This window comes from Equus asinus, chromosome 3 (genome assembly GCF_041296235.1).
Source record: "Equus asinus isolate D_3611 breed Donkey chromosome 3, EquAss-T2T_v2, whole genome shotgun sequence".
In the NCBI taxonomy this organism is placed as follows: Eukaryota; Metazoa; Chordata; class Mammalia; order Perissodactyla; family Equidae; genus Equus; species Equus asinus.
In genome coordinates this window covers 48,165,514-48,190,340 of record NC_091792.1, presented here as the reverse complement: position 1 = coordinate 48,190,340, position 24,827 = coordinate 48,165,514, and the positions used below count along the sequence as shown (strand labels likewise).

Sequence of the window (24,827 nt, the reverse complement as noted above, 5' to 3'; positions counted from 1 at the left end):
AATTAACATGATCATACAGCATGATCAAGTGGGATTTATTCCAAGGATGCAGGGATGGTTCCACACCCACAATCAATCAACATGATAGACCACATTAACAAAATGAAGAATAAAAATCACAAGGATCATCTCAATAGATGCAGAGAAAGCATTTGACAAAATGCAGCATCCATTTATGATAAAAACTCTGAATAAAATGGGAATAGAAGGAAAATATCTCAACATAATAATGGTCATGTATGACAAAACCACAGCTAATATCATTCTAAATGGAGAAAACACTGAAAGATATCCCTTAAGAACAGCACCCAGACAAGGATGTCCACTTTTACCACTCTTATTTAACACAGTATTGGAAGTTCCAGCCAGATCAATCAGGCAAGAAAAAGAAGTAACAGGAATCCAAACAGGAAAGGAAGAAGTGAAATTGTCAGTATTTGCAGATGACCTGATTTTGTATATAGAAAATCCTAAAGAATCCACCAAAAAACTTTTAGAAATAATAAATCAATATGGTAAAGCTGCAGGAAAGAAAATCAACATACAAAAATCAGTTGCATTTCTATACACTAAGAATGAAATAGCAGAAAGAGAAATTAAGAATACAGTCTGATTTACAATTGCAAAAAAAAGAATAAAATACGTAGGAATAAATTTAACCAAAGAAGTAAAAGACCTATACACTGAAAACTACAAAAATTGTTCAAAGAGATTGAAGACACCAAGAAATGGAAAGATATTCCATGCTTTTGGACTAGAAGAATTAACAGTGTTAAAATGTCCATACTTCCTAAAGCAATCTACAGATTCAATGCAATCCCTGTCAAAGTTCCAAAAGCAATTTCACAGAAATAGAGCAAGAATCCTAAAATTTATATGGAGCCACAAAAGACCCCAAATAGCCAAAGAATCCTGAGAAAAAAGAATAAAGCTGGAGATATCACACTCTCTGAGTTCAAAATATACTACAAAGCTATAGTAATCAAAACAGCATGGTACTGACACAAAAACAGACACCCATATCAATGGAACAGAATTGAGATTCCAGAAATAAACCCACACATTTATGCACAGCTAACTTTCGACAAGGGAGCAAAGAACATAGAACGGAGAACGGAAAGTCTTCTCAATAAATGGTCTTGGGAAAACTGGACAGCCACATGCAAAAGAATGAAAGTAGGCCGTTATCTTACACCATACATAAACATTAAGTCAAAATGGATTAAAGGCTTGAAACCACAAAACTCCTGGAAGAAAATGTAGGCAGGACATTCTTTGACATTAGTCTTAGCGGTATCTTTTTGAATATCATGTCTCCTTAAGTAAGGGAAACAAAAGAAAAAATAAACAAATGAGACTACATCAAATTAAAAAGCTTCTGCACAGCAAAGGAAACCATCAACAGAATAAAAACACCACCCATCAACTGGGAGAAAATATTTGCAAAACATATATCCAATAAAGTGTTAATATCCAAAATATATAAAGAAATATTCTTTTTAAAATGTTTTATTCTTTTTTCTTTTGGTGAGGAGGATTTGCCCTGAGCTAACATCTATTGCCGGTGTTCCTCTTTTTACTTGAGGAAGATTGCCCCTGAGCTAACATCTGTGCCAATCTTCCTCTATTTTGTATGTGGAATGCTGCCACAGCATCGCCTGATGAGCAATGTGTAGGTCAGTGCCTGGGGTCTGAACCTGCGAACTCTGGGCCACTGAAGTGGAGCACACAAACTCAAGCACTACACCATCAGGCTGGCCCAAGAAATATTCTTAATACTATCTTCTAGAGTGATAACATTCTGCTCATTTAAAGGACTAGCAAGCTGTGCATTGATGTTATTTGGCCACACTCTGGTTTGCCCAGATGCTTTAAGGACATGACATCTTATTTTTAAAGCTGCTATATACCTCAAATTGAATTAATTTTACACTAGCTTAGCTAAGTTACATTTATGTTCTTTTAAAAAAATCTATTTAAGAGATCATATCATACAATCATATTTCTTCTGAATCTGTACTTCTGCCCAGCTTGCTTTTGCTATACTTTATAATACTGCCTGCAAGGGTAATTGCCCACTTCTAACACTGAGCTCGATTTCAGGGAGTCTGTTTAAATAATTAATACAACACTTTGAGATTCTTCCAAGAAATAGTTTAATACAATGTAAAACATGAATGGTTTCCTATTATTTAGTTTTGATACTTCTCCAAAATATATTTCTTAAGACAAACTCACTATATTGGAAAATCTTTTGAAAGAATATCAAAGTTGAGTTATAGATAGACATTGGCATTCTGCTATCATGGAGAAGACCTGAGCTTTCCTAATGTAAGAATGTTTTTCAAATGTATCATGTGCACAGGATAACAAATCTTTCTGACCTCTTATGAGTTCTTTTGTAATGAAATAATCACAATTTTTCCTTAACATTTCCTCATTAAGAAAATTGACATTTAAAATATGGACTAACACTTTGTAAAATAAAGTTGAGGAAAACATATACTGCCAGGTGGAATACTGCAACATTTTAGTCATAGACTCAAGTTGAGACATTTATTACTTTGAAAATCCTGAATTATGCATATCATTCTCTACTGACAAGGTTGTAATATGAGTTTGGCAGAGTAGTTTATTCTTGTTTCCTCCTTACTTTACAAGTCTGTTTCCATTCTTCCCATTAAATTAATTACTAATTTGTTTTCTTTAAATACATGCTTCTTAAACATTTCCAGTTTGTAGAATATTTAATGATGTTTTCATTGGTAATTTATAATCATGTACAATTATATAAATAGAGAACTGGGTTTTAACAAACAAATATAATAAAATATATCAGTGAGTGTTAAGTCTATTTGACTCTGATTAAAATAATGCTAAATCACTATCACTACAAATTTATGATGGCAAACTCAACTAGGATTTCCATAATACCAAGCTATCCTACTCACCTACTTTCACAAAAACTAGCACATTTACAATCTCCTCTACTCCCTCAAATTTCTGACAAACCACTCTACCCCACCACTCAGCCGACTTCCCATCTGTTATATAAAGAAAGTAAATCATCACAGATTGAACATGTTCAATTCATCCTCTCAAACCTACAAACCTCCTGCATCTATGCCATGCTTTTTTGGTGCCCATCTGTTATATTACAGGAACTGGTTCTCCTTCTATCTAAATTTTGCCCCCATTTATGATCTATGTCATATCCACCCTTGCAATAACTTTATAAAATCAGGCATATCATCTTTCCCTTTTATCTTAATCCTTTCCATTTCTAATATGTATCTCTTATCATTTAGACATTCTCAATACTCACCGATATAAATAATATATTATAAAATTAAACAAAAAGAAAAATGAATAAAAATAAACACAGTACCTCTATAGACTTCACTTTATTCTCCAGCTGCACACCATCCCAGGCTTTTCTTTCCTAGTCAGGTTTCTCCCATTCCATTTTTACCACTTCATACATTTCTCTATCTCTTTCCTTCCTTGAATAGCTTAAATTTGACTTCTAAGTTCATACACCACCACAAAAGTGTTTTCTCTAAGTCATTAATTCCATCCATGTCAACAAATCTAATAGGCATTGTCTTAGAAATAATTGTACCTGACCTTTCAGAAGCATTTTATACTATTGAAAATTTTCCTTTTACATAATATATTCCTTGGGATTCTATGATTCTATTTTCTCCTGGGTGTTTCTCCTATAATTTGTCTATCCCTTATTTTCACTTATTGGCTAATTCAACTTTATATTTTTCTTAAATTTTTTCCAGTACTCAGTTCTAGATTATTCAGCTCTGCTATGTATTCTCCAGATGCAGTACTGATGATCTACACACAGGCTGGTGATTGCTAAATTTATGCTTGTCTTGTTGAAATATTTCCCATGAGTTCTAGACATTTTAACTGTCTGCCTACTTTCCATCCTCATAGTGATAATCAATGTAAAGTCAAAGTCAACATGTTCAAAAATAAAACCCATGAAAATTTCAGGCTTTTTATCTCTTAAGAGATGGAATAGACAAAGATGACTCTAAGGGTCTGTGTAACTAAAGGATGGAGAGATGAGGAAGACAAGAAGATGGCCAAAGAAGTAAGAGAAGATCAGAAGTTCAGTTTTGGACATGACAAGGGGGCTGTCATTAGACATCCAAGTAGAGATGTCAAAAATGCAGTTGAATATGAGTCTAAAGTTCAATGGTGAGGATTGGCTAGAGACATAACTTTGAGAGTCCTTAAGAAAAGAATGACACTTAAAGCCAGAAGACTAGGTAAGATGACTGAAGGAATGAGTTATGTGGAAGAAAGATAAAGGCTCAATGTCTAGGAAATTAGTATTTAGAAATTGAGGAAATGAGGAGGAATCAGTACAGGAGATAGTACAGCAATGGACAGACAACAAGAGAAATATTCAGAGTGGAACAGTACTAGAAGGCCCGTGAAGAAGGGATAAAAGTATTTCTTTTTCAGCCACCTTTCTCATTTTAATTAGAGGTAACTCCATCCTTTCAGTAGCTCAGACCCTTGCAGTCACCCTTATCTGTTCTATATCTCACACCCAACATGTATTGTATCAGCAAATCTTGCCAGCTTTAACTGATATTGCAACTCTACTTCTACTGCACTGTTCTATGCCATTATCACCTTTCACTTGCATACCACAAAACCCTCTTTTCTGGTCCCCCTAATTTTTTCCATGTCCTGTTCAACCTATTCCCAATGGTCAGTATGATTCTATTTGAATGTAAATCAGATAGGGTTACTCCTCTGAGGAGAAACTTTCAGTGTTTTCTCAACCCTCTCAGTGTAAAAAACCAAAACTTAACAAATGCCGCAAGTACAATTTTATCTCACCCCTATTGCCTCTCTGATTGCATTTTCTACTAATCTCCCCTTACTCAGTCCTGTCTAGTCACAATGGTCTCCTTCATATTTTTGACCATTCCAAGACCTCTTGTACGTCATGAAATTTGCAATTGTTTTTCTCTTCTAGAACACGTTTCCCCCAGATACATGCTTGGATCATCCTCTCATCTCACTCAGAATTTTATTCAAAAGTCATTTTATCATTGTAGACCTATGTAAAATTATAGCAACTCACTCTAAAACTCAGATTTTTATTTTTGAGGAAGACTAGCCCTGAGCTAACATCTGCCAATCCTCTTCTTTTTGCTGAGGAAGACTGGCCCTGAGCTAACATCCTTGCCCATCTTCCTCTATTTTATATGTGGGACGCCTACCACAGCATGGCTTGCCAAGTGGTGCCATGTCCACATCCAGGATTCCAACCAGTGAACCCCGGGCCGCTGAGAAGCGGAATGTGTGCACTTAACTGCTGCACCACCGGGCTGGCCCCTAAAACACATATATTTTTTGTATTTGAGCAAGAATCTCTTTCCCCCACTCACTCACCTTTCAGGAAATATCTATTATCATTCAAAGCACTAGAGTTAAAAGAACCCCATTCTGAATATCACTGATTGATATTTCCTTTTCTAAATAGAACTTAATATCATTATTGAGTATGTTTCATAAGGACATGATTTTTTTCTGTTTTGTTCATACCTTATAGCCTTATCACCTGGAACAGTGTCTGGCGCATAAAACTGGTCTATACGTATTTGTTAAAAGAATGAATGACTAAATGAATGAATGATTGGCTAAGGAGGAGGAGAGAGATACAGAGAGATTTTTTTTCACTAGCAAATACCTCTGGTTTTTAAGGCTGCTTGTCCTATAATTATGAAATAATATATTTTTAAGACAAGTGATTTATATTTAAATTTTATTTTAAATGAACATCAGATACTCTAAATTAAAAATAAATCAAAACTGAAAAAAAAATCATTTCATTAACAAAAGACAGTACCAAATTCAAATACAAAGGCTGAAGAGTTAGGATAAGAGAATTAGAACACAGTCTTAAAGTCTAATAGAATCATACATTGCGTTAACTGGCTGAATAAATATAATTTGTTAATATGCACTTTTATTCTCAAAATCTGCCTATGGAATTAATGCTTGCAGCAAAATAAGTTCTTCATTTTTTTACTATAGTTATAAATTTTACCAAAATTTATTAGCATTCATACAATTCTGCAGTTCAGTCTATACATACATATGTATGTATGTATAATTGCCACTTTTTATTAGAAACATATTTCAAAATTATTTTTAGTGTGAGACCCTGTAACTTTTAGACAGAGTAAACTGTGCTTGAATGCTTGAACATTAATTGAGAAGTTATAGAGTGCTCAATTTCTACTTAAAAACTTTAAAGCAAGCTAGTTCTTTTGGGGTTGCCTGGTAACTAATAAGGAGTATGTCAAATTGATAGATAGGTCTGACTGAAGCAGCCTTTGAATAAATAATAGAATTGTTGTCAACTTTAGCCTTAGAGAAGTGAGACATGGACCAATTCTAAGTTAAATTGAAGGGAAGATAGTTGAAACATCTTTTGTGTTTTTCTTCGGTGAATTCTCCACTGTTTGCCCTTAAACTTTCTCCTTTAGCAACAATTTTTGATTAATGTAGTGATGTTGAAAGCAAATTCTGAAGACATCATTCAATATCTGTTGGAATTAACTGGAATGACCTAAGGCATTTGAGCCACATGATAATTTATTTATTATTCATTAATTATTTGTTTGTTTATAAATCCATATTTATATAATGTATTGGTTTCTTAGAGAAATTTATGTCCCCTAAGAATGATTACTACTCTGATAAAAGATTTGACATAGTATTTGTTAAGATGAGAACTGTGTTACAATGATTCGTGGGTATATGTACAACAAAACATTTTGACAAGTCTTTAGATATAGTTATACTATAGATATAGATATACTTTATATCAGGCTATTGATCACATACTTACAGATTTTGACCTATTTCTGTTTTAATTCCAGCAGGAAAAAAGTCAAGAAAGCTCAAGAATCAAAGGTAAGAAATGACTGTTTTAAGATCATAGTTTCAAAAATTCATGTAAGTATAGAAAAAACAAGATTTGATGCTACTTTGAAAATAAAAATGAGAAATAATGAAAATTCAAAAACGTGTGTGATTTTGAAGCCACTGTGAGCCTTTTGGGAATTCTCCAAAGCCAATGTGGATTCTCTATTGAAATTTCCTTTCATCATATAGTGCTTTTGGAAGCTTCAACACAGTTTTCTGTTTGTTCCCTGAATTGTTCTTGTGGAATTCCTCCACCAACCATTGTCCATAAGAGCTGGTGTTCTGTCACATCTATGATTCAGTGGATGAACCTTTTCAAAATGTATCTCATGAAGAACCATTTATAGTCACTGCTGTCTCATCTTATTTTCTATGAAAAAGCAAGAAACATTTATATATTAAAAGTTGACGTTAGCTTTTAATATGGCATAGGTAACTCTAGTTGGACATAGGGAGATTCTTTTCTCCATAAAGACATTCTTAAGTTTGAAGTTTACTCATTGAGATAATAAATTATTCTAGGTAATCCTTCAACAAAGCTTTCCACTAACTTTTGTTCCTCCTGATCATAGTGATGGAACTTCACAGATTTTTCCTGGGTTAATTCCTCTGGCCTCTCCATTTAGATGCTGGCACTTCTTATTCTACACTTTGGACATACTCGCCCACCTATCCCTCCCCAAATATGTCCTAGTACCAAGCCTGATTGTGGAGTGAAGCACAATTATGCTGTTTCTTTCCATCCTTTTTGCATGGGAAGATGAGTTTATTGTGTTTATTTTTTTCAGAGTTCTACAAAAATAAAAAAATAGCTGAGGAGAAGTCACTAAGTTTGTGTGTACTGTTGAAATGAAGAAAGGGCATTTAACACTTCTGAGGCTCTCTAGATTGACGATACCATTCTTGCTTATTTATAACAAGTCAAAATAGAATCTTCTCTGCACATTTACCTGCAACTGACTGACATAATTTTTTTCCACGTTTGGTCATCTCTGATGTCTGTATTACTGAAGAATATGAAAGACATACTTTTTTATTTTTCTACACATATTTTATTCAAATAAATTTTGTAAGACTGCCCGTCTAGGGCTTTCCAAACTATCTGTGGTCTTTTTCAGAAAACTGAAGTAAGGCTTGTTATTGTATATGAGAAATTATTATAGTTATTTATCCTCAAAACACTCATATTAACTCAAATTTTTATGCTTTTCTGTTGCAAAAGGGAATTTCTATTCAGAGATGTGCTGTATGATGTGCATTTAAATAATATATGCATTTTAAGCACACTGAGTGAACATCTTCCTTCTCATGAAAGGTACTAGTGTTTCAGCTTAATCTTAAATCATATTTATAATTCTGTTCTGATTTAAATAAGTTTAGTATATCTTTCTTCTTGATGCTGTATTGCCTTGGGGTGCATAAATCATATCATCTGAAGTAGTAGAAATTATGTTTTTCCAACTGCTATCTAGGAACATGTTTTCTTTTATAATGCAATAAAACTTTCAAGATGATGCTTGTCACTTCTTTCACTGTTCTTGGCTGACACTTGGTTCAGAACTCTCACATTATGGCTTCTAGACTATTGAATTGCAAGTAAATCAGAGATATATGGTTACATTAGGACTTATTGCCAAGCTCTACTTAGAAGAACCCTATATTTTTCTTGACTATTTATGAGAATCTTCTGGAAAAGTTTTCTTACCGGAAATTAAGAATGGGCATTTAAAAATGTTTTTAAATATCAATATTAGGAGGAAAAGAAATTGAGTCATAAAAGCAATAGTTTATCCACTGGTAAATGATAAAAATTTTGAAAATCAAATATTGGACATTTCTTAACTAATTATTGAAATGGGAACTATGACCTTATTTGATACAAATCTCATCTAGTAATTTTTTAGACTTCCTGACTAATTGGTAATCTTATTTGTTAGAACATGTTTATGTACGTTGTCAGAAGTGTATGCAGAGGAAGTCTTTAATCTTCTAATTTCCTGCTTAAATTCTTTCTAATTCTGTGCCTATTTCTCCTTGTAAAAACAATCCCAACCTCATGATACCAGTGACCTGAAATTACATTAAGGCACCAAGCACTCTCTGAAAATCCATCCCTCTTTCCTCTGTGTACAGAGAGATGTATATTGAAATGTTTAGAAACTTACAATTCACTCTCTAACTGATTGATTATTTGGCACTTGCACATGCTCTTATTCTAATATTGCTTTGAAATACCATAGAAATCCATGCTTTTACATATTCTAAATTATATTTCTATGGAATCTAACTGGCAAAATGAACTTTGGTTCAACAATAGTATGCCACTAGATTCTCAATTGATTTTTGTGTTTAGATTGCCTATTGTTAAACGAATTAGAGCCTAATCTCCATTTGTAACACAATTTTGAAGTTTACAATGTTTAAGATATCCTCCCTTAAAGTTGCATCGAAGATTAAAGCAGGAAAAAGAAGACAGTCCTACAGGTTTGAAAGAAAGATCAACTATTCGGGAAGCCATATTTCACACTGTTCTTCAATGACATTACAGATATGTTAAAATAGAGTACATCGTGGTTTAAAATCCATTGATAATTTTATAAATATTATTAGGAAATAATCTCCTTTGAAGAATAGTTCTAATGTAAGAAACACAAAAAATCAATTATCCTCTGCCAGTATTTCTCAGGGCAGTATTTTAATTTGTGATTAGTTTACTCTTTTACATTTAAGAGCATCTTTAGAATGCTCAGTGATGAAACAGTAACAGTTTCTAAGGAAAATTTAAATGATTTTTGCTTTAAAAATTCCATCAACTTAGTTATGTTTTTAATTTCCAAAAATAGTTTAAAATGTTTACTACAATTGAAGGATAATATCACCGTGGAAAGTGTGCGTATGGTTATGCTATAGCATGCTCCTGAGTATCTGCTTTAGCCTCGCTCTGTCGATAAAAGAATGTTTGACAGTTCGTTCACCAAAAAGGTCCAGTGGCTTTTATCACGCCATTTTCCCCTTCTCTTTTTTCCAGCGGATACTCTTGGCTCTTCCCATCAAGAAGTGATAAAAATTAAGTATGTTCCCCTTTCATTGCTAGTTCTATTTTGGTTGAGACTTTACACTTGGGAGACACTGAGGATTAAAATTAGCTCTCTAATGGTCACTTACATGTTATTAACACTCATCTTTTCTTAAATATCTAATAGATATCAGACACTGTACTGAGCTTTTTACATATATTATCTCATTTTAATCCTCAAACACACGCTATTAGATAAGGTTTAGCATTTAAACATGACAGCATTTTGAAAAATCACATGCAAAGTAAATATCATTTTTGTTCTATTTTAAAATGGATAATATTTTATTTAATCAATTACCTATTGTACATTAGGTAAATTTAAAATACTGTTGTTAGCAATGCTTTTTACATTTTCATGAGTTGATATTTGTGAATTTTATTATTTATGTGTTATTTTTATTTAATGGCATGGTTGCAAGTATTTTCCCTACTGCCAATTTATATAAATACTGCTCAATGCTTTGTAACTTTAAGAAAAAAATAGATAATAAATGTGACATAGTAATGTTCTAAGGAACATATGTAAGAATTGTGCCAGCTTGGTCACTAAATACTTGTGATCTTTGATAACTGACTTAACCCCTCTACAAGTAATTCCTCTTTTATGGTGAATATTAGCCAACATATCCCATGATATCAAAAGTCCTTTATATATCTGAAATTCTGAGGCTTATACTTCTGTAAGGAAGTGGGACAATGCCATTATTACAAACATTTATCCTTCAAATCTACAATTCTCAATAGATTCTACATGGAAAATATGTCATATACATTTATGTATATGTAAATGTTAAGTCGCACAATTGTGCTCCCTGTGGAACATACATTCTTATCTACATTGAACCATAAATAAAAACGTTGTTAATACCATATCTAATCAATTAAAGGTGTGTGTTTGGGTCAATAAATGCTTTTAAAGAACTGTGGAACCTGCAGTCTTTATACACACACACAAGTGCACAAAGGCATATACACACAATTTTCTATTTATTTTTATACAACTATGGGTTCAGATTCTCCTTTATTTCCTACATCTCAAAATTGGCAACTGAGAGCACTGAACATCATCTGATATATATAGGGATATATACATATATATATGTATATATAGATTGTATGAATATTCAGAGAGCTTTTCACTAGAATAATCTCACAGAGTTCCTGAGGTTAGCTCACTTCTTCAAGGTCAAGTAGCTAGTCAGGAACAGTAATGGATAGGAATAGATCTTTAAATTCTCGTTCCTAAAAGCCATTGGATACATTACATTAATAAATGAAAATATTGCGTAAAACTGAAAGATGGTAATTTATATACATGAGCCCTTTATGAGACTTTTTGTCTAATTGTTGTATGTCTTTATGTTTAGGAAATAACATATAGCTAGTACAATAAGTAATACCTGAAATGGAGATTCTTGCCATTATGTGAATTTCAGAGTCTCTCTATTTTTAATGGATTACAGTATCATACACTATGAATATTAGGTTCTCTGGTATTCTGTTCAGAACACTATTGCTGAGATAAATTATTGTTTATAGGATTTATGAAAACTGTGGGTTCTGCCTATCTTATTCCATGGTTATAATCCTTAGGAAGTCCAAACACCTAAAAGACCAGAAAACTCAACCTCTAGAAAATGTCAACCAAAGGATTTATAGTTTTGTTTATTTGTTTGTTTTTGGCAACCGTTAATGCTGGATAAACCCCAGACAAGTGTATTTATGGCAGACTTTTGACAATAATTTTTAAAAAATAATTAAATACCGTAAAAGATGTGAAGGAACAATAATTGTTTTATATACGTTTTATGCCATAGCGATTGCATTATATCAAAACAATTCTATTTTCACTCTACTTGTTTTATTAAAAATGCACCTTTGAAATTAAATGGGGGTAAAATGTATTTTCATGGGTAATTATTGATTATCTTGCAGCAAAATATCAATGTTATATGTAGACAACTTAGTGTATGATTGGCAATTCTTTAATTACTAATATAAGCATCTCAAATATTTCAATCGATTTCACTTTACATCTAACTTAACTATATGAATATAAATTGGTTGTTGAGTAAGAAATCAATTAAAAAATGTAATTCCCAATTATTATGAACACATTGTCAGATCTTCCGAGTTCATTAGCTGACATCTGTTCCATTTATGATCTTTTACTATTTTAAAATAGTGATCATATCTCTTTATGTGAGTGATGTTTTTGTGATAATGTGAGTGAGTTTTTGAAATAAAAATGATACTATACAGATGAAAATTCTGGAAACCATTATATACATAAGATAGTAATTCTTATTTTGACAAATTTTCAAAAATATAGCAATTTAATTTCTTATTATAATTTCATAAAGGAAAAATAAATTAATGGTAATATTTTCACTATAATCTAAATGGTACCCACACATACCTCATTAAATAATTTTCAAGTAGTGTAGATTTCAGTGTATGTAATAACTTTTCTCTAAGAATTAAGATAAAATTCATCCTCCATTCTTTAAGAAAATCATTTAAACAACTTGGTACAATTTTAGGCGATCTTGATGCATGTCCTCCGGCCACAACAAACAGGAAGACAAACATCCTTCTCTCCCTAATAGTGCCTTTATCATCAACCAGAAGAGGTTTCAAAAAGTATCTGATCACGTTTCTCATTTACGCCAAGAAGGACACGATTTATGTTATGCCAAACGCATCATCTTCCTCCGCCCTTTTGCGTACATTCTCTAGTCTTCCAAAGGATACCAATACACCATCTAATCCAATGGGTCATTTATTTTAGTTCCAAAGGATTAATTTTACAGCTCTCTTTGCCCACCAGGAGGCAGTGCTATCTAAAAGAAATCAAGGCACGAGAGGTGTGATGATATTGGGAAAACAATCCAGAGTAACTGGATTTAATCTTTTAACTAATAAATTAAATAATGATTTAATGCTGTGTATAATATCACACGAATATTATTCAGACTTTTTTTACATAATCCAATATTTTTTTTTACCTGTACACTGACATCTCAATATTGATCTTTCCTTCAGTCACCAATAATCTTTTTATTCTAAACTTTTAGTAGAGTTAAATGGTTTCCTGAAAAATTTTTTAAAAACATTCCATAAACTGTTTCCTGAAATAGTTGAATGTCATGTTTCAAGAAATATCAAGTAATATTAACCAAAATGTGTTTGATGGCTTGATGAAATAACTTCGCTTATTTGCAATGGTTAGCTTTTGTGAAAGAGCGTGGTTCTTGAAATGGTCCTGCGAATGTTACATTCTTTTTGCAAAAGTCCCTGTTTTGTGTGCCAATGAGAAGTTATATGGTCTATCAGTTTTCCTTTTTGCTTAATCTCCCCGGGCCACTTTAAACATGAAATTTGACTTTATTAAAGAGATTGTGTTTACTTGTGTTTTTTAAATGTGCATTTCTTCCTTCTTACCCAAGATCTTAACCTTTAACATAACAATATTTAAGTGTTTTGCAAGTTATTTTAAATTGTTTTTAATTATGAAGGATATAAATTTTATACAAAAAGGATCTGTAACTCTGTAAGTGATATTACACTTACTGACTTCTAGGAATCAAAGCAGACATATATTTTTTTGTCTAACTGCGATGGATTAATTTAGAGTTTTACCTATTATTACAAAAACCAAATAATTTTTCTGTTAAATAATTATAAGATGCATTTCATAGTTTTAACTCATTTACAGGTAACTTTTTTTTTGAATTACTTAGATAATATGATGTAAATGTTTTCACTGGAAGAAAATGCATGCCATTTTGCTAAAATTAATACCATCGTTTCCTTAAATTGTTGGTGTGTGGAATCCTTATCCATTGAACACTGGAAAATAGGGGAAAACTCCGGTCAAATGTGACTGTGATATTGCAAAATTTCTATATAATCCTTTAGTGATGCTTACCTTTGCCTCATTAAGCATTTCCGTTGTATTTGACCAAGGATGTCCTTCCCCCACCACCTGCTTTTCAGGAAACAGCTATTATCATTCAAAGCGCTGGAGCTACAAGAACCACATTCTGAGAAGTACTGATTTATATAACAATTTTCAAGATGTATCATTTGGTTTATACTCAGCACACTTAGGCTCAATTATTTTTCCCCCACTTAAGAACTTTTAATCTCCCTTCTCACCTATAATCCATATAAATATAATATACCACACAGAGCTGTTTTAAGGATTAAGTGAGATAAAGAGTATGACCCTTCTGAGTGAAATGAAAAGCTCTTGGTTTTGTGAGTTCTTATTTCAATATTTTTTGAAATATCTTTTAATACATTTTTAATACATCCATTGTAGAAACATAGAAACATTGTAGAAACATATTTACAGAAAAAATAAGCTTTAATTTCATAAAATGTTAAGATTAGAGGTCAAGACATGATAACTTTATTTTGCCTCATTATTTTACATAATTCTGTTATAATCCACAAATTTTCAAAACTTGAAGACATTTGACCTACTGATATTAAATAACCTCTGTGTACTGTCATATTTATATCTAGACTAACATTATTCTTATCATGTCCCTACCATGATGCATGCAGATTCATAGAAGAAAAGAATAGTCCAATGCAGTCGACACTGCTTTGAACATAAACACATCTAGAAAATTATTCTTTGGGAAGTACAGTGTTATCAAGGAGTACTAATTTGTGATAAATTAAAAAAAACAAAGCCACATCTAATTTAACTCATTAATTATCAGTTAACTACTGTTACATTTAGAAATACTGCTTTATGCCAGAAGTTTTGTGGTAATGTTGGTCTGCCAGAAGAATTCAGAAAAGGAGAAGATATGATAAGTTCAGTTGCATCAAATAATAATGGGGAGGGCACCTGGGAATGAACTCTTGGTGATAAGCCTTTTCATTTTATAGGAAGACAAGATATTGTCTAGAAGAATGGGAAGGTACGGGAGAGATGAGGAATAAGGGAAAATATTCTAGGTCATGGGGCGTTAGCGGATTACAAATGTTCAAATATTAATGTTAGGCTGATGAGAAATAAAGGATAAATCAGAGTATATAGGAGAATAAATTCAAAGAGTTATTTATAACCAGGAAAGTATCACTAGCAAATTTGAGGACAGGAGTAATGCTAGTGTGAAGAGATTGCGCAGGCTAGATGGAAGACTGATGTTGATTAATTGGTACTGCATTGAAAAGTATTGGGAACAAGCCAAGCAGTTTTCCAATTTAACAAGGTGCAAGGAGTTTTTGCAATCTCTGAAATTATTGTTCCATCTTTCTCTGACAACAAACAGAACAAAAGCTAAAACCTGCACAATGATCATGAAATCAGTTTCTTGGTGGTTTAGCACTCAGACTGTAGAACCAGAGTAAATTTCAATCCTGGGTCTACCACTACATATCTGTGTGACTAAAGGCAAATTACTTGACCTCAGTGTACTAATGTCCTCATCTGTATGAAATATGGGTAATAATAGTTCCTTCTTGATAGGATGATTGTTTTGATGATTAAATAAGTTATTTAATTCAGAACACTTTGCAAGAACTCTGCAGGGTCTGACATTTCACCTTCTTCACAAACTAACAAGTGAGGCTCACAGTTTCCTGGATGCTGGCAGAAGACACAAGACTCCTGTATCAGAGACAATGAACAGTTTATTACTCACAGTCATAGCAATAGCCAGAGTACCAGCATTTGTGCCAGATCACACAGGGCCATGAGAAGAGGACCAGATGATGCCTGTGCTTGCAGCATTTTGTGTTACAGGAGAGGAACACTCTCCTCCCTGGCCCAGCTTAGGAATCTCAAATATTTCATAATGGACAGGAAACATACTTGACATTTACTCTGTAGAGAGACATTTTCTTTATTACACTTGATAGTAAACATTCTTGCCCTTTGCTCCAGAGGGAGACACTTTTTTTACCTTCCTAGGATATTTACTACACTAAATCCCTAAAAAGAAAGTCTGAAATAAAAAACAGTCAGTGTCTTTTCTCTCAAGGCATGCAAAAATGCAAGAGACCCATAGAGAATTGTCTCTAAGAGCACTGAGAATAGTGGGGGGCACAAAAAACCCTGCTCAATAAACATGTATGATTGCCCCCACCCCACCGTCATCATCCTCATTCAGAGAGGTCTTTTCTCTGGTTATTCTCTGGAGTGCAAGAAAATGTGGAACAAAGCATCTGTGGGCCTCTCCTGTTTACAGCCTTTCTGTTGATGTGTCATGGAAGGTTAAATGTTTCTGAATTTGCTTCTAAGGTAAAAGAGCTATATAAACATATAAGCATATAGATAGATGCATACAGAACCACATATACAATATTTTTTTCTCTCCATGTTAATGCATGGTCATTTAAAAAGTCAAACGACTTCAGAGAGTTAAAAATAGTAATTAGAGTAACTCACAATTTCCGTGTAATTGATAAGTGCCCTGCATAAGGTGTTTCCTTGCTTTATCTTGATTTTATATAAATGAATAGTTAGCATTTATGAGTACTTCTTTATTGCCAAGTCTTCTGCTAAGAGCTTTCCATGTATTATACACACTCAGAAGAATTTTACATACTAACAAGAAAGTAAATTTACTGATAATCTATCTAAAAATGATCATGATTGCCGTTTTGATTTATGCGAAATCAAAAATTTTTATATATGCATATATTTCCGCAAAAAACTTTCAGTATTCTTCTTTCAGAAATGTTAATGCATACCTATGTTTCTCAAAAGTTTACAAACAGTTAATGGTGGATGCTGTGATTTGGTTGACTCAACAACTATTTCAACACTAATTAACATGCTTTCTTTTTACTGACTTTTTACAAACTCTAGAAAATTAAAAGTTACATCTACATTTCAAGATTCCCTTGCAGTTAGCCTTCTAGATGTGTTTTAGGTTTCTCCTATCAGATTAATGCAAGTATGGCCTTTTATGAAATTCTTTTTGGAAAACAAGCATGGTTTGGGGACAGAAATTTTCCTTTTACAGATAATGGCAAAGGCAGCGTAGTTCTGAACCCAGCAGCTGGAATGACAGCTTCCTTACATAGTTCGTCCTGAGAATGGCGGAAGCAGTAAGAACTATGAGATTCCAGCTCTGTGGTGGGGTTGTAGAAGTTCTAAGAGCTCAGTAGAGAGCCCGTTCTTTAATCCTGTGAACTAAGTTCTATACCTCTTAATAAATATTTTTACTTAAAATAGTGCAGATTCTATTGTCTGTAACAAAGAGCCTTGGTTAGTGCATCAGTCCATTCTAGGACTACAACAACTAGGGATCTGTATGGAAGAGTAAGTAGAAAAAGGATTATGAGAGATCTAATTACCACATTGTTGGGAAGGACTCCAGGAAGGAAGCCTGTCTGCAAGGCTGATGCAGGCAATGACAACCAGGAGGTACAAGGTGTTAAGCCCAAAGAGTAGAGCAAACACATGCATTGTTCAGGTACATGTTAAAACCAGGTTGTGCTATCTATCTTGCAAACGTAACCATAGGAAATTCTTCAGCTAGACCTGATGATGATTGATACAGTCACTTACTCAAACTTTTGGGTTGACCATCAACTATGTGTCAAATACAGTTCTTGGCACTAGAGATATAGTAGTGGACAAAATGAGGAAAAGTTTCTACCCTTCTGGATCTTAGATAGCATCTCCTAAGAAATCTGACCATATCACAGGATAGTTGCTATTTTCTAAAAAAACAGCTAAAATCCCATGAAAAGCACAGGCAATTTTTCTTCCTTACTCCTCCCCTAACTATCCCCTTTGTCTACTTTACCTCAGTTCCTGTCTGAAACATTCTAAGACACTGGTACTAGAGGTTGGTGGAGGCAGGCAAGTAGATGGAAGCTGGTAAATCAGAATCCATGCAGCATACAATAGACTCCATCTTTGAGAGGTTAGCATTCTGCTACCTGTAAATTACCCCCCAAGCCTTCAGATCTTACAGAAGAAATAAGTTCTGATTCTGATTCTCTTAATCTTATCCCCAAATCTCTTCCCAGTGGTTCAGAATCATGGTAATTAAATGGTAATTTTCATGAAGTAATTCTCATGAATCCACAAAAGGAAAGGACTCCATGTCCTCTATTGGCCCTGTTTGGTCTTCATCAACATTCTATCGTCTCAGGGAAATGAAGGAGCAATGCTTTAACAAGATGACTTGGAACACACAGCAGTCAGACTTAAAATTTACCCCCAGAGTTATCATTACTTTTCTGGGTTTTCTGGTGTGGTAATTCTTCTGCTTTATTATGCAAATTTCTATTCTCTCACAAGCATGGTAGGACTTTATTGTTCCATTATAATTTTTTTTTTCTTTTTAGTAAGGAAGATTGGCCCTCAGCTAACATCAGTTGCCAATCTTCCTCTATTTTGTATGTGGGATGCTGCCACAGCATGGCTTGATGAACAGTGTCTAGGTCCACACCCAGGGTCCAAACCCGCAAATCCTGGGCCACTGAAGCTGAGTGCACAAACTTAACCACTATGCCACCAGGCAAGCCCTCCATTATAATTTTTAATAAACAGTGTTTTAAGTTATCCTTAAAAAAAATCTTGGTGTGAAGGCTATTATATGTAAATATAATGTTAGTTTAAAATGTTAATGTATTATATGCAATATTATAAATTATATGATCTATATGATAGATCATATAATATAGCTTATGTAAATAACAAAATGATACTATCACAATATTATGTTATCATGGATGTGACGTATTTTCTGTTTGTGTATTTGTTTTGTTGTTGTTATGCTTGTTGTAAAGACCTAAAAGGAGAGCTGATATACATCAATTCTTGGCCATGTACCACACATCTATTTTTTCGTTTCTTCAGTTTATTATATCTATAAAAAAACTCTGAAAAGTAGACACAATTTTTATGTGAGGAAAATGAATCCTGAAGGTTAAGTAACGCACCAAAGATTATACAGCTAATAAATGCTTGAAGCTTAATTTAAATAAACTTACTGATTTTACTTGGGATTGTTGTTCTCCTAATTATCTATATGCATCCTATTGCATGTATGATATAGTGAAATCTTTCTAATTTGGGGTAAGTCTATATATGAGAATGTGCTCATTGTTTGAAACTACATAGTAATCAATATAAACTACATTGTGTCCATTGCAAGATGGAAAAGTCCTGTGTCCTCAAAAAGTGAGTACATAGGTTAATTATTTAAATGTCAGAATCCCAATGAAAAACGCATGCTTCGTAGCTAATAAAAATGTGAAATAGGTGGGACTAATTACATGGGAGAAAAACATAAACCTTTGCCCTAAAATAAATAATTTAATTGTTTTGTGATTTGAACAAGTGAAAGTTAATTTTATTTATTTCAAACATCAATTATAAAATAAACAAGTAAAATTAAAACGTTAAATTACCTTTTATAAGGGGCCTATAAGGCGGTAGTCATTTGGTTCAATCTGCAAACAGCACATGATAAATATGTGGCAAAAAAGCATACTGTTTAATAGAAATGCTTCTTTGTTTTTTTTTCATTTGATGAGAAGTAACTTCATTCTTTTCTGCCTGGTTAAACAGCGTCAAAGAACAATGCCATGTGATGAAGAGTCAAACTGCCTGGGCTAAATTCTGGCTTAAACTCACTAGCCATGTGACTGTAGGCAAGTTACCTCATTAGTTTGAGCCTTAATTTTCTCTTCTCTAAATGAGGTACCACCAAGAGCACTCATCTAATTGGGTTGTTGTGAGGATTAATTATGATTACACATAGAAGAGTTTGGAACAGTTTCAGCACATAGTTAATATTCAATAATGTTAGCTTAAATACTTTTAATTTACTCAGTGATTTTACGTATGAACTAAGATTTGGGGAATTGTTTAATGACTATGTAATGAATTATCTTAGATGGAAGCAGAAAAATATCTGTAGTAAGGCTAAGGATACCTTTCAACATCAGTATTATTCACAGCATTGAACTTAATCATCTATTTTAACAAATATTGAATTTAATTTTGACTAAACAGATTTACCTTAAATTCATTTTGTTCAATAACTGAAGTAGTTTTATCCAGAGCATGAGTTTATCCATAGGACTTGTGTCCTATGACCCTGGCTAATCAAAAGATGAATGTGTAGGGTTACTTAATCAAATTTTTAAAAATGTATTAATCACATATTTTTAAATTTCTCTATAAATTTTCCAATTTATAATTTTGGGATTTTTTAAAAAAAGATTTTCTTTTTATGGTCACATAAGATAATGAATGTGATAATATATGACAGTACTTAGCATATTACCTGGAATCTGATAGGTATGCAGTGAATGTTGATTAAATCTAATTAGATTGCAGTTTATGATGTATGTGCATATTTGTATATGGACAGATATATGTTCATATTATATATAATATTAACTATCATTATTCACAATAATTTCCATAAGCTTACATATAAAATATATATTTTGAATAAATTTTTATATATTTATATATATACTTAGATATGTAAAGAGATAAAATTAAATTGCTTTCCATCTTTGAAAAGCTATGTATTACAACACACAAACACACACACACGAGCACACAGAGTTTCTTTATCGTTAAAATCAGGACTTATCCAGTTTTTGTCTCTCTATTAACACCCTGTCAAATGCCTTCTTCTTAAAAAGTGTTCAGAAAATATTTGTGAATAAATGATGACTGAACTAGAAGACATATTCAGTTACAAAATGTCAATGTACTTTCACATGAAAGCGTTTAATGCAATCCATGATGGATTATTTAGACTATTGCTACATAGAAATGTAATATGTTGTTTTCTCTCAAAATTGATTACTTTTACCAGTCTTCTATGTTTAGACAATAACAAAGATATTCCTTTTCCGTCATTTTTCAAACGTATAATGTAGGAAAACCATATGGGATAGCCTTTATTAACTTTTTACATTTATTGTCATACATAAAATTTCACTTAATTTTAAGAGTTGAGGGTCATAAATGTGGAAGCACACATTTTCACTATGAATTAAAACAATTGATATCCGGATCATATGTTATGCCTCCCTAAATTTTTAATGAATAACATACATAAATTGTGATAAGTGCAAAGTGTTTTCATTTTATAAGAAGCTTTAGGGATTATACATGTATTACCAAAATTCTATTTTCCCCAGTTCAGGAAAAGTATGTGTCATATTATAAAAAATGCCAAATTTCAGATGTGAAGAGAAAGAGCTTTCTTCACAGCTGACTGACAAAGTCAAATTTACAGGCCAAAAAATTTTGAGCAACATAATCAAAGGGCTATAGAACCAACAATAGGAAGTTGCTTAAGTCTTTGATTAGGATAAATGTGTGTAGATATGAGTAGGTTAATTACTTCAACCATGCAATAAATATGTGGGCAATATAGACTTTTAACAGATTGTTTACTTGTTTCCATGTTTTGTTACCAAAAATATCACTCAATATGGAATTGATGGGGGTAGTTAATGAGGAAGACAGATTTATCTAGACTGAAATGAAAGAAGGAAAAATGTGTCGCACCCTCACGCTGAAGTATTAACTGAGGAGGACAGAGGAACAGGAACCGGGTCTGAGCTCAGTTAGAATGCTTTCTCTAGCTTTCTGGAACTTGAGAAAGAACACTGAGTCAGCAAATGGCACTGATTTTTCTTACTTTTTAATTAAAGAAATGTAAACCTACTGGACACAAACACAAGAAGATATTATGTGTGTGGATAAAACAAAAGTATGGTAAGCTAGCTTTAGTGTCAACAGTGGTGAAGGGAAAAATAATCTAAACTGCATTTATGGTTTCCATGATAGACTAGAATACATCAGCACGAACATCTTGCCATTATTCAAGAATTACTTTTACCCAATATGCTGCAAAATAAGAAAATAATTATCCACAATTAAAACAATTATCAAATTACCGTCATCAATTAACTACAGTGTTAGATGTCAATAGGATTTTTGGAAATTAAATGGGAAACAATATTCTAAGCAGGTCAAACCTATGAAGTTTGTCTCAAACTATACTAACTTGCATAGTCTTGCTTAATTCCTGTTTTAAACAGGTCCGACTCTAAGGTTTATGGGACCTGGACCAAGACTACAAATAAAGTACTCCACCCATCCCCTCACACTCCTTGGTTTTCCCTCCTCTTCTGTTACACATATATGCATGCCTTTTCCATTGTTTTACCCCTGGGGAAAATTAAAAAAGAAAAAAAATCTGCCCTGAGAAGTGACCTGTGCAGGTCCATGAAGCAGGCTCAGCGCCATTGTTAGGGAATTCTGGAGTCCAATTTCCCTGAGCAAGGCCCAGAAGAGAGCAAGGCACAGACTTGGACTTAGCCCCATGAACTGCTGACCTTGCCAAAAGGGGAAGAGCCAGAGGAGGGCAAGGGCTGGGGGGGTGGGGGGGGGCTCTAGAGCAAGGGGCTCAAGGCAGGAACCCTTGCAATTGAGCTATCAGGGCCTATGGTGTGCAGATCACATGCCAGATGGTCTGTATGCTGTCATGATGTAGACGATGGTGATGATGATGATGATGATCATCATCATCATGAAGATTATTGTCTAGTCCCAGTCAATACTGCTTGAGAAGGTATAATGAGTTGGAAAATACCACTTAAGAAAGGTACAATGAATAGGGAAATTTGCACTAGAAAAAGCTTAGAAAAGGGGACCACATTTGGAAGAACATTGGCTTACATGAGATAAAATCATATTTTGAAAAACTTGAGAGTTTCATGAAAGATATGATGAAACATATCTTTATGTATTAGGAAAACATGCTATCCACTGTTGTCTCATTATCTAGCATGTTTTGCTGTTCTTCCTGATCCCATCCTCTGTTGACCCTATTATGCTAACTTAGCAAGTGGTCTTCTGGAAGTATGAAAATAAATAGCTAAAAAGTACACAAAATCGTGTGCCCTCTAGTAGACTGATGGTGTTGGTGTTCCAAGATTAACGTGCTTTAAATTGTTGTTCAAAATGGCAAGGAAAACTATTGAGTCATAGTGCCTCCATTGCATATCTAACACAACTTCCTCAGTACATATGCATTTCTTAGGTACCAGATATTTTTTATAAGAATTTTAGTGCGGGGGGCTGGCCCGGTGGTGCAGTGGTTAAGTTCGCACGTTCCACTTCTCGCTGGCCCGAGGTACGCTGGTTTGGATCCCGGGTGCAGACATGGCACCATTTGGCAAAAGCAGTGCTGTGGTAAGCATCCCACATATACAGTAGAGGAAGATGGGCACAGATGTTAACTCAGGGCCAGCCTTCCTCAGCAAAAAGAGGAGGATTGGCAGTAGTTAGCTCAGGGCTAATCTTTCTCAAAAACAAACAAACAAACAAAAACAGAATTTTAGTGTGGTGTAATAAAATTTGGAAGTATCAGGAGACACTTTGAGAAAAATGCTTTCAGTTTTATTTTAGGGCTCTGAGTCTTGAGTGAATTTATCTGAAAAAAAACAGAAACAAGGTCAGGTAGAGATGTTGCAAAGACTTTGGCTATTGTCTGGTCATTCTAGAAAGAACAGGGCTGGCAAGTAATCTACAGATGACAGCATACAGCCAATCTGGCATGTGGTCTGCACACCACAGACCCTGTGATCTCAACCACAGCAGGAGGATTCCACATGGACTAACCATCCAGGCACTTTCAAAGCTTGACCTGAAGGGAAAATTACTAGAGAATAGGAGCAGAGAGCTCCCACCTCTCCATCTAGATTTTTTTTAAACATTACTTTTAAACCATTTAACTAAATGATTAAACCTATCTTCAATTTGCAGTGTGAGCATCCTTCTTGGAATTAATTGAGGCGGTTACTAGACTTCATGAAATCACAAACCCAATATCAAGCAGTGTTACTGATGTATTTGATGGTTAGTGTAGATTTTGTCTCTAGAAGATGCTGAAATTGCTCAGAAAAAGATAGCTTTAACTCTAAGACTACTTCCTCCAAATCTGAAAATCTATTCCAATTCTCTTAGAATTCCCAAATCATGCCCAGCCCTGTTGTGAACTATATTTCATCCAAAGTTCTATATTGAGATTATTTAATGTTAGAAAGATACTCCGAAAAATGCCAAGAACATAGAGATACCTCAATACAATTACAAATCTCATTCTTATTTGAAGCCTGGGGAAGCTATTAAAGAAATTTAATCAGAAAACTAAATCCCCATGTAAGTTAAAATCCATAGACACTAAAGTCCAAAGGAATTAAAATCCCCCAAAATCAATTATCTAGCCCCTTCAAATCCAAAGAAAATAGAATTGTCTCCATTCCTTATCTTGCTCAGCATGAGCCCTCGGGGACATCAGAGCTCGCTTGTAATGAGGCTTCTTTCAGCAGCTGCAGCCTGGGCATCTGTTTTCCACAGGGTTGGTATGGTTCTCTCACAAACTGAGAATCTCAATTAGATCAATACCAAGTCTGATGTGCCTCTCTTTTTGAGAGTCCAAAGATTATCACAGTCTGTATTTCTCTCCAACAAGTTTTGTAAAGAAGTTCATTTCTAGAACCCAGATGAAGGTATTCTGGTCAGAATTATGTTTTCAGAACCTAGGATTTAGATTTGACAAAGACCAAAACAGAATCTCAATGCTATCTGAATGAGGCTAGAGCATAAAAATATACTTTGTTTCAACCACTCTAGGATGCCAATTAATCTATGCCGGTTCCCCATATCTATGAACTTTGAAATTAGTTTCAACCAAAAGAAGACTCTGACCAAGAGATTAATTATGGCACCATATTTACCTTATCTGGGAGA

At 33.6% G+C, this 24,827-nt stretch overlaps 1 protein-coding gene across 4 annotated transcripts in view; it reads left to right on the top strand.

The window, feature by feature from the left end:
• Positions 1-24,827, top strand: part of FSTL5 (follistatin like 5) — a 715,161-nt gene that overhangs the window by 118,995 nt on the left and 571,339 nt on the right. For 2 of the 4 annotated variants that reach the window (XM_044767022.2, XM_044767023.2), the window contains exon 3: positions 6,927-6,960. In XM_044767022.2, coding sequence (XP_044622957.2) covers positions 6,927-6,960 — 34 coding nt within the window. The remainder of the gene's footprint in view (positions 1-6,926; positions 6,961-24,827) is intronic. The other 2 variants (XM_070505002.1, XM_070505003.1) reach the window with 1 other exon arrangement.